Raw genomic sequence first — 12159 nt, forward strand, 5'->3', positions numbered from 1 at the left:
CACCTTCAATCTGCAGCTCTCCCTATTTCTTTCTAACCTGACTCCGCCAGATGGATTTGCTCCGCATATCCATCTGGAAACCTTCCGTTGAAGTAATTTTGGGAAGGGGCGAAAATACTGGTTAGCTGATTGGCCTATGTTGGTGATAGACGGGCCAAATAAACCAATCAGATCAACGAAGCATATGACGTACTAACAGAGCGATGACGAAAACACAACCACAAGCCAGGCTACTCTTGCCGAAACCAGTCGGGAGGAGAGCAAAAACATCTTTTCCTCTGAGAAAAGCCTCCAGAGCAGTGTTTTGCTCTTCTTTCAGTGAAGAAATACTCTGTAATTCCGATAAAACTTGCTCGATAGCCACGCTAACGCTAGTTTCATCGGCTGAGCCGCCATGTTCTTTAGACTGAACTGTCGCGCTTCTCGTTGCGACACACCTCAACTCGCCTCAAAGCCAACGCTGATTGGACGTTCGTTTGGTGAACGGCTCCACATTTTCTTTAACGGAGAGTCTCCAGACTGATCTGCGAGTGAAACCTTGAAAGCTCGCGAGATCAGGATGGTCTCACGAGGCTAATTTCTTTCTGTCCTCTGTTAAAAAAGATGTATGACCCTCTTTACTAATATAATGATGCCAGAAACAAAATCTCAAGATATTTAGAAGCTCTGCAGTCTGATTCTGTCTGTACAACAAAAAAAAAACATGTTAATTTTAACCTGTAATTGGGAGTTATGGTCCTCTGAGAAGCCAAGCTTTTATATCTAGTAAAGAAGACTGTTTTCTCAAGCTAACTTATGTAAACTTACAATCTGTTACCATTTTTAGCTGAAAAAGCTCCCGATGTCTAATGAACAGATTTTTCGGTGGCATCTCTAATTTTTTTAACCAAGCCATCTGCTAACTTTTACTTTAACATCTATCGAAGTAGCTTCCATTTAATGCTGCTGTGTGTCTGTCCTCCAACCACGTAGCTACTCTCTAAGCAGTGAAATGCGACGGCAAATCAGCAGTGTTGCCAACTCCTCAGTAAGGAAAGTAGCTATTGGATGTGCTAGAAGTCGCTGAATGACATCATTGCCTAATTTGCATTTTTATTTTTTTTTTTACTTTTTTTGTACTTTTTCTTTTTTCCCTTGTGGTCCACTAAGGAGCTTAGAAAGCATGGTAACAAATGAACATTTTGAACCATACAATTTTTTACATTACATTAACATTAACAATCTAAATGGAACAAAAAAAGACTACAAAGAATCAATGACAATGTGAGCAAATAATGGTAATTATTTTTTTAACCTAATAAGATTCCCCTCCACACACACAGGCTGTGCTTGCCTGCTCACAGAAAGAGTGGGTCATTGTCATGTTGGTCAAGGTTAAGCAACTGAGGGAGCTGAGTCCAGCGCGATCAACCTGCGCCGTCAATCCCAGCGCGGCTCGTTTGCAGTCTTGACGCTGAGGGTAAACATGCTGTGGCTCTGACTGCAGCGCTGAGAGGGACTCCTGTGGAAGCGGGAGAATGGGGTTGGGACAGGGGAGGCTCCCGATGGCAGACACCAGAAAAGTCGCTAGGTTTGTCGCCAGTTGCTTTGTTGAAAAAGGGTCGCTGGAGGGGTCTGAAAAGTCGCTAAATATAGCGACAAAGTCGCTGAGTTGGCAACACTGCAAATCACATATCTCAACGCCACAGATCCGATGATGTAACACCGAGGGGCAAGACACAGGAGAGCGCAAGAAAGAAAGAAATACATGGACTCAAAACACTCTGAACACAATTAGCTGCACCAACCTTTGTTACCTTTGGCCAAAGAAGATGAGCAGAAAGGGAAAATAAATGGAGATTATTGATTGTTAATGGGGACATGTCCACACCATTCCTTCACAAAGTTATGACTGTGTCTTGTACCTTTTTACACTTCATCTTGGCCTTTTTAATATATATATATATATATGTTTCGTCAGGCTAGGAGTTCCATACTGGCTCTTCTCCATTGCTTTGGCTTGTTGACCAGTGGTACCCATTCACAGTGACGTAATCGTGGTTGCATGCTATTATGAGAAATTTACACAGACAGGCTATTTTTACTTACAAACTGAACAAATACAAAGCTTAAAAGACACAAATAAAAATACTACAGCAGCACAACTTCAGAGTTGATCATCAAAACTAACTTGCTGTCATAAATGTTAAATTTTTTTTGAAAAAAAACGCGTATATGTACCTTTAATTTCTTTAAATTAGGGCCTCACATGCTGCTCTTTGAGAGCTTTAGGCCTACTTCATGTCAGACATGACGTCAATTTCTAACCGTTTCTTTTTTTACAGGTCTTGCAGTAATCAGGGGAGTGGGAAATTTAATGAAATAACTTGAAAACTTCATGATTAACAAGCAGAGATTACTTTTCTCAAATTAGAGCAAAGTTGTAAGAATAACTTTTTGCCGTTAAATAAAATACAACTTTATGTTTAAATGCCCCTTCATATTATAAGCTATCAATCTCTGACTTTTTAATTTATCTTACAAAGAAAGTTCAAAAGTATACTGTTGATATGAAGCATCGATCATTTATCCTTTGTTAAACTACTTTCCAACAGAGTCGGAACAAAAGATTTCACTTTAAGCTAGAAATCTAAAAAGACTGAACATAAAGCATCTAGAAGAACTGTCATTTCCCCATCTACATTCTTCTTAATAGACAGAAAAGCAATTCAGCCACAAGACATGCCGGCTTTGAGTAATGGATATGACTCACTCTTTCTCGACTGGAGGAACATGCCCTCCGCCTGCGCTGTTCCTTTCTCCCCTCCTACACCTATAACCTGCCTGCCGACCGTGTCATATTCATCGTTTCTGGATTTAGTGAAGTCGTTCCGGCCAAAGCAGGAAATCACTGACACGAGTGGAAGTAGAAGAGGCAGCGAAACCCTGCAAACAGACTAAATGAGAGAAAGTCATCTTCAACATGTGGGATGCTGTGGGTTTTCATTTAACTGATGCACTAAAATAAGTTTTATCACCTTAGATACCATGTTTACTTCTTATATACAGCAAACATCACAACTATTGGCAGCTCTGGTGAAAATATGTACAAATAGGGTTGCCAACCGTCCCTTGAAAAACGGAATCGTTCCGTATTTAGAAATAGAAGTACCTGTCCTGTATTTAGTGGAAAAGGAACGCACTTTGTCCCGTATTACTGTAAAATAAAAATAAAAAGTCCGTAAAAAGCTAATGGAAAATGATGAACAAGGGCACGTTAGATACAAAACTCACGGTAAACTTGTTCCTGGGTCCTGTCCTGCGTTGTGACCAATGAGCTGACAACATATATATAACGATCCAGAATACCCTCATCTAGGGTTGCCACCTTTCAGAAATAGAAATAAAGGACGCGGAGGTCCTAGAAAAACTTGGGGTCCTCCCTCAGAAAATGTTGTATTTCTTAGATGCAATTTCCTGCATTTTAACCAAATTGTGTCCCGTTTCAGCTCAACACAGAACCATACTTTTATTTTGATCTTTGAGCGTGTGTATTTCTTGTATTTCAGATCATGCTCAATCCGACTCCAATGTCACCCATTCAGATAATATATTCTTAACTATCTGTATTTATAACTTTTTCTTTGTCGCCTAGGTTCTTCAGATTTGGCCTATGAAACAATGGAGCTAGTAGCTATCATCATCAGGCACCATGAGGGCATTATTTGCTTCTTACTAGCTTGCTTTACCCAGCTTTACCCAGCAGAAACACTTGAAATTATCAAAGCTCATAAAAACCTGAGCAGTTCAACTGGACATTCAAATTTTGCCAGCCTCTGCTAATCTTAGGGTTGCCGCCTTTCACAAATGGAAATAAGGGTCCTAGAGAAACTTCATTGTCGTGGGGGATCTGGGCTAGAATCCTGCACGGGTCGAGTTTTACCAACCCGCACCCGCCCGAACCTGTTAGGATGACTACCGAACCCGACCCGTCACCCGCGGATATCTTCAATTCAAATCCGAACCCGACCTAACCCGTTGATATTTAACCCGCAACCCGACCCGTTAACACATCAAGTAATAGGCTATAGTACGCTGCGCTGCAGAACAGCGCCATTAACACTGCAGCAGACGTGTATGCACTGACTGTGGCCTTTTTGGAGGGAAGCCCACACTGCCAGCAGGGCTTTAAGCTACAACAAGGGTGACCCCAGTGCCTGATTAATATAACAACACACACGCATAAAAAAAAAATCACCAACTACCAGCCCGCACTAAAAAAATATCCGCCCAACCCCCGACCCGTTTATTTTTATTTATGTATTTTTCCCACGGGTCCCCGACCCGTTGCAGGACTCTAATCTGGGGGTTCTGGGCGCTTCCTCCCGAAAATGTTGTATTTCTTAGATGCCATTTCCTGCATCTTAACCAAATTGTGTTCAGCTCAACATAGAACCATTCTTTTATTTTGTTCCTTGAGCTTGGCTTGTATTTCTTGCAATAAGCTACAGCCAATTAAAATAATTAATAAATGGAAATGTTGAGTTTGCACAGTATCATCGTGCACAGAAATCCCCTCACAAAACCAATGGCGTGCTTTGCCTGGTAGAATTTTTTTAGGCTATTGGCAAGATTACCGGTATTAGATTAATTTTTTGTTTTTGTTTTTTTTGCTTATTTTTGGTTTATTTCGGTTGTTAGTTACCCAGTTTATTAAAGGACTTTTCTTGCCAACCTGTTGTGCCCCCCAAGGTCTCTGGCCCCCACTTGGAAAACCACTGTCCAAGATCATGATGGACGTATGGATATTCAGACCACCACAGCAGCTCCAGTATTACAAGCTGGGCACCTCTAATGAATAATGTTTCAATAGATGCTTCGAGTTGGCTTGTGCAGGTGCATAGTTTATAGAACTAGACACGTGAAGAAAGTCGCCAGGAAACATGAGGACCGTCACCAGGAAACCATGACAAACGCCCCAAGATGAGAGATTACCGAGTGGAGAATGCTCTAGACAGACAATATCATAAGGAGAAGGTAAATCAAGAACAATAAAACTCTAAACTCTAGCTACGAGAGAAAGGGAGAGAGAATCAGGACGTGCAAACATGGGTCACACTCGCAACAGTGGAGTTGTTCTGTGTGCAAGTGCTATCGAAAATACTGTTTTTTTTAGTTATTCGTGAAAATACGGAACAAATAGTGTCCCTTGTCAGTTCAATACGGGACATGTAATTTAACTTCCAAATATCGGACGATTGCGTATTTCAAGGGACGGGATTGCAACCCTACCCTCATCCCATTGGTCGAGCCAAATGCTGCTCACGGAGAAGATAGCAGGAGACAACAGAGCAGTATGGGGGACAAACGGAGTCATTTAAATGCTGACTCTGCTCAAAATGAGTACCTTTTCCACTAAATATGGGACAGGTACTTTTATTTTTAAAAATGGAACAATTTCGTTTTCAAGAGACGGTTGGCAACCCTAGTCATGAATAAATATATACATATTGAGAGAAATCAAAAACTTTGTTTTTAGCCCTTTGTACGTGTATTTAGTTCAAGTTAAATAAAACTTGATCCCTCAAAATCCAGTTTACAGTGACAGTCATTAGTTTGAATGAACAGCTACATGTTACACTTTTTTCAGTGTACCTGTGTGATATACAGTTGATGCTGCCATACACACTAATGAAGTCACCAGAAATATTCCACTCCACTGCACTGATTGGAGTCAAGGGTACTTTGTGAACATATTTATCTTTTTGTGCCAAGAAAGAACCATTTGGAGCTCAATCTTTGGTCTCATCTAACTAAGGTACACATATTACTAAACGATTACAGTGTAAAGAAAACCTCCAATTTTTAATAAAGCCTAAAAACTGCTGCCTCTCCCCCACCCGTTTCTGTCTCACCAGCAGGGAGAAGGCGACTCCGTATTTGCCTTAATAATAGCAAAGGTCTGATTGATTGGCCACCATTCATAATCCTCCCATTTTCATTAAAAAGTATGTGATCATTTATCCCTCTCTTGAGTAGCCAAATAAAAAAAAAACAATCACCTTTATCTTGATGTCTTATAATGGGGATGAAACACATCAAAATGCATCAACGAGCTCATCTGAATCATTTTTACTGATTAACTGTTTTGCCCCTATACAGAGCCACCCATGAAGCTAGTTTACAGTAAACTTTTCTGACATAGGAAGAATTTATAGATCAGTGATTCTTTATTCATTTTCTATCTCTGCTTCTGCCTCCTTGAACCCCAGTCAGCCTCGGCAGATGGCCGCTCACACTAAGCCTGGTTCTGCAGGAGGATTCTGCCTGTTAAATGGGAGTTTTTCCTCCCCTCTGTTGCTACATGCATGCTCATTGTGAGGGATTGCTGCAGAGTCAGTGACATAAGCAAATTAATTACAGTTACCTCGTGCTCATCCAGGAGGTGCAAATCCTGCAAAGTCAATGACTGGATGTAGTCAGCTGGTTTTCCTAATGGATCATTTGATTGAATTGTCTTTGTGAAATGCAGAGGGAGTATCTGTTTTGATTTAGTGATATAAAAACAAACAGAACCTAATTAATAACTGAATTAAATATTTCACAGACGTTGAGCCATTTGAGCTCCACCCGATTGTAGACTCCCGCTGTGAGTATCTTCTTAAAGCTGATGTTTCTATAAAAAAAAAGGGGTTTTCACTCAAAGTTTTAATCTCTGCATTAAACTTAAAACAAAGGAGGAGGGTCTTGGTTTTGATTTACTAACTTCTTATTTTCCATTTAAACAGAGACTGCATTTGACTTTGAATGTTTCCTTATTTGACATTATTTTATGAAGGCAGTAATTGTTATTTAACTTTTAGAAACTCTTTTTAATCTATTACATATTCTTTGATCAGGTTTTTCTTTCATTTTGACAGAATACTCATGGGTGATCGATATTGGCAATAAAACATCTGGAAAAAAAAAAAACTTAATACAAAGCAAACAAATACTTGAAGAGTATTGCATTCACCAAAGAAAAAAAAATCTGACAGCTTATCTCATAATTACGAGATCTGTATCTTACGAGATCTTTTCTAATAATTATGAGATACAATCTTATAATTATGAGATCGTATTCCATGATTATGAAATACTGATCTCGTTAGTATGAGATAAGCTGTCTGATTTTTTTTTCTTTGGTGAAGGCAATACAATTCTGTTCAAATTACTTTTAGCTTTAACATTAAATGTTTAGCTTACCTCTATATAGCAATGTTATTTCATAATTCTGTTTAAAAACATCTAGCTAACATTAAGCATTCTTTTTTTTTCATAGTGTATAAATATCTTGTACAAAACCTTTCATGAAACCTGAGAATCTGATGATAAATACTGCCTAACTCAGACTAGGGGTGTTTAAAAAACTTTAACTTTTTTTAAGTAAACTGCTGCTATAATAAATGAATTGACCTGTAGTTGACAAAAAATGTGTGGAAGATGCTGTATGATCTTATAACTTTCTTTTCTTTATTTAAACATGGAGGATTTCTGTATTTTTCTGTCAGGAGTCGTGGAGGAGTTCCTCCCCTGCATGCAGCAGTGCCACGAGGAGCTGCGCCCAGAGGAGCCCCGCCCAGCCGGGCCCCGTCCTCCAGAGGGAGAGGAGTCCAGAGAGCCAGAGGGGCCCCACCGGCTGCCAGCTACAGGGCGGCTCCGCCCATAGTGCAGGACACATACGAGGAATATGTACGTATTCTGGCTAACATTAAGCTGTTCAAATGTGCTTCAAAGTCAGGCTTAGTGATTGCTCCAAACATCTTCCAGAAATCGTTTTTGATATCTGCAGAGACAGTGTTTAAGGAGGATCCTTCTTTTAAGAGACAGCCACCCCACTTACATCTAACCTGAACTCTGCAAAGCTTTTCCTTTAAAGTTGTAGGGAAGCGGCGATTCCAACCGTTGCATTTCTGCATTCTCCTGAGTGGTGCACGACTTTACACGACTGAATAAAGTGAATGTGATTGGTCGTTTATCAAGGGGGCGGGATTGTTGTGGCGGAAGGTTCGCAAGTAAGTTTGATTGTGGCCGGTTTCTTCGAAGCATCGTTGCTAACCAGTTAGCAACTTAGTGCTAGTAGGTTCCCAATGGGAAATTAAAGTTAAGTTTTGTTTCGGAGGTCGTGGATGAGTCTCCTCTGTCATACATTTGTTATTTAGAGGAGGAAAGCGGGGACGAAGATGTTGTGGAAGAGGACGCCAGGGCGGCAGAAGCTTGGTTTGGTGTAGAAGGCTTCCAGCCGTACATGTTTGAGCCCTTGCCTCGCAACGCTGCCAGTTCTGTTAGCTCTACGCCTGCTGAAGACACAGACGTCCATCCCCGTGAACACTGGGACGGAACTCAATGGGAAAGGAAATTATGATTCTTATTTTAAGCTTTGCGTATATTAGCTGCGACATATGAATCAAGATACTATGACCAAAATAATTTCATTGACAGATGACCGTTGATATATGATTGGCTGAATTTAGGTGTACAGGCTGACGTATAACTAACTGGCCTGTATAAAACGAAAAAAAAAAAAAAAATCCAGATTTTAAGACAGTTTAAAGACGGTTTTTTCTTTAAAAATAGAAATTTTCTAATTTGGGAAAATATTGTCTGATAAAAATTACATTTATATATATATGTTTAAGCCTGAATTATTTGACATTTAAATATGATTTCCCTACGCCTTTAGTCCTCTTTCCCTGGACGGTCAAAGGAATCTGACTGTGACAGGATCCAGATACTCGTACCACGATCTGTAGAGATTGTTAATATATTGTATTAAATTAATAAGCGGTTGATATCTAAGCTGGGAAGGGTTTTTAATTTAGGGAAGGATTAGATTTGTTTGCTTGAGATCGAAACAAACAGGGAGTCCATAAAGTACCTGAGACTGAGAATGAAGTTCTCACCTGGAGCTACTGTTCCCCTCTGCACACTTTAGTTATTGTTTTATTTTATTTTATTCTTCCAGGTTTTCAGGTGTTGGTGTAGTCTTGTTTTTGTCATTTTGTTTTTTATTTCTACGCACTTTAGTGTCATATGTTGAGTTGTTGTTTCCTTTTGATTGGAAGTTTAACCAGCCGTTATATTCGATAGTCCTCCTTCTGTTCCCCTCAGCGCCCTTCCTGCTCCACTGCTGCCTTTTAATTAGATAAACTTTATTTGCCAGCATTTAAGCCTCTCCTCAGTCCCTCCTTTACTGATTCTCCCATCAAGCTGAGTGTTTGATGCATCCTTTATCTATTTCTGCTTTGACAACCAATCCTGTGTTTTACTTTTTTGCTCCTTTTTCATCAGACCCTCTTTGTTCTGCTTGCTTTTGCTCCTCTAACAAACTTTCTCCCATCGTGATAATTTTTAGCTTCTTTGTAAATAACCACCTGATAATAAAGCCATCACAAATTCAAGTTTATCTAAAAAAAAAAAAAACTTAGATAAAGGGCTGTTATAGGATGATAGGTGTCCCCTTTGGTTTTCAGTCCTGCAATGAGTAGCCGTTAGCTTTAGCCTCTTGCAGCAGTTCCTTTGTTTTCATACTAATTGAATTTGGCTAAAAAGTCTTCATCTAAGATTTTAACTGTACGTTATCTCATTTCCTGTAGTATCTCCTTAAGGAAAACAAAACAAAACAGAGTCCAGGAAATGGTAATCAGGGGTTGACGTTAAGGATTTTTACCACTTGCCCACATTTCATTTGCCCAGAAACAATTTTTACTTGCCCAGTATAACGTTTGATAAATATAGTTCCTAATATTCATGTTTGTTTTTTAAATGTTTTTTGTAATTCAGTAAGTTTACAGGTTCCTGGTGTGTATATGCATGTGTCAGATAATGAACTCAAGCCTACATTACCGTGTTAACATGCTTTTCAATCCTTCCTGCACATTCTTTTCAAACTAAACTTTGCTTTAAACTGTTGTGTGCTTGGAAAAATATAAATTGTAATGTTAAAAATAAAAAAAAAACTTGACAGGTTAAAAACTTACACTACTACTTCTCACCAATTTAACATGTTTAGCTTTATAACATTTAAATGCACCACTCCAATGTCGAAGAGAAAAAAATTTAATGAACATTTTTTAAGGTATTACCACTGTACAGAAGACTGCTATATGATAGAAATATTTACACTGTGCTCATACAATTATTATTATTATTTTCCTAATCCCTGACAGATCATTTTTAATCTAGCGTGTATTATAGTATAGATTAAATTCATCATCCAGCTGCTGCTCTGCAGAATTCTCTCCCCAAGAGCTGAATCGCGCCATCTAGCGGAAAATCACGCGGCTTTTTCAAATCATGCGAGAATGTGTACAAAACAACAAAAATGGCGCCGGCAACGCTTGTAGGTTGTTTTTAGCAAATGTCTGTGATTTTACAGTAATTTTGAGTGATAAATTACTAATGCAATGAAATTTTTACTCTCCCGACAATAAAAACTACTTGCCCCGGGCGATTGGTCAATGGTTAACATCGAGCCTTGGTAATGGTATAAGCTGGTATTAATTATCAGTGAAATGTTTCTAAAACTATATGGTACTTACACTGAAAGACATCCAAGTGTAATTCCCTAACCACTAACCACTCCCAAATAAATGAACAGAATTTATCTCACAATGGAAAAATTCCCTTCTGCATCTTAAACCATCCCCTTCCAATCACCACCTTTTCTACACACAACTCATATAAGAGGCTCTGCTGCTGTGTGATGTTGATTAAAGGTTCACTTTGGCTTATTAATTATGAGCCAAGCAGTTTTAAACATCCTTTCCTCATAGATAAATGAGTCTGTGGTTGTACTGCCATCTTTATAATGCGGTCTTGCGACTCTCCTGTTTAACCCGTCGGTTTGACGAACAGCCGCTACAGTCTAGAGTCGAAGCCCTTTGTGCGTTTGCCAGGAAAAGCTCCCGCCGCACCATCAGGACGCGCTCCCTGGAGGAGTCAGCGTCAGTCCAGCGTATCTAGGCAGATCGAAGAGGAGGAAGGCAAGGGGTGCATTGGTAAAGGACCCCAGCAGCACATCCCTAACCACATGTGACAGGGTTATTCAGAGGCTGTCATTCAGATGTGTGGAGGTCACAGGGAATGACTCTGGGAGCAGCTGTTTGCCATCATTGTCGCAGCTGTAAACTGCACCTGTGTGTCTGGGGGGGTGGACCCCCAAAACATCTGCCACATGATAAATCTCACCACATCACTGCAAATTAGTTGCAGAATGAGCTGTTTTGTGGCTTTTGAATACCAGGAGCAGACCTCTCCATCCATCACCTGCAGACAGAGATGATCCACTGCTTCATCTCCTTCCTTGGTGTTAAAGCTTCATATCTGCTCTCACAGCGCTTTGCAGCATTCTTTGTTTCGCTGCTCAGCTTCATGAAACACAAACTGGTCTTCTCAATCATCATTCTGAAATCTTGGTTGAGTGGCAGAGGTTAGGGTCAGAATTAGATGAAGGGAAATGATTTAATCCAGTTTTACTTTATTTTATTTTTTATGATTTGACAACAGGAAGCACTGTAGTGTGTAATCCTTAGGCGGAGGAAAATGCTAACAGTGTTTAAACCTTTGTCTTTTAAAACAAACTGAATTCTTTAAAGCTTGGAAAACATTTCAATTCAACTCCCCCTCAGTCTGCCATGTTTTCTGAGTAATAGTTCAGGCTCAGACGGATCCTGTGGAGGACTTAAAGGACACTTTTTAAAAACAGCATTTGTTCCATATATGCTCTCCTCTGGGATAAATGCTCCATCTCCATCATAACTTTGACAACCTTCCCAACCAAACCAGCCCACTCTGCATGACACTGCCATCCGTACACTAATGTTTTTTTTTTTTTTTTTTTTTTTTCATTTTGCATGTTGATCATAAGTTGATTTTTGGTCTCATCTGATATTTTTCTATGCATTTCATCTAGAATCACATTTATTTTTTGTAATAAAATTTTTTTATTTAAACAATCTAAGAAACACATTAAAAAGCTTACATGGTGTAATAGGCAGAAAATAAAAGCTTACAACACATGGTCAGACAATTAACCCTGTAATGCCAAATGTATCATATTTGATACATACTGTTTCTGAAATTTTGCGTCTGACACCTTTTGCATAATTTAATAGTAAAAACTTTGCTCAAAATCCTATT

At 39.4% G+C, this 12159-nt stretch overlaps 1 protein-coding gene across 2 annotated transcripts in view; it reads left to right on the forward strand.

The window, feature by feature from the left end:
* The window catches only part of khdrbs3 (KH domain containing, RNA binding, signal transduction associated 3), a 278856-nt gene that overhangs the window by 177213 nt on the left and 89484 nt on the right, over positions 1-12159 (forward strand). For both annotated transcript variants that reach the window (XM_038281752.1, XM_038281751.1), the window contains exon 6: positions 7530-7710. In XM_038281752.1, coding sequence (XP_038137680.1) covers positions 7530-7710 — 181 coding nt within the window. The remainder of the gene's footprint in view (positions 1-7529; positions 7711-12159) is intronic.

The sequence above is a fragment of the Cyprinodon tularosa genome, unplaced genomic scaffold (genome assembly GCF_016077235.1).
Source record: "Cyprinodon tularosa strain WSP-4 unplaced genomic scaffold, ASM1607723v1 ctg175, whole genome shotgun sequence".
NCBI lineage: Eukaryota > Metazoa > Chordata > Actinopteri > Cyprinodontiformes > Cyprinodontidae > Cyprinodon > Cyprinodon tularosa.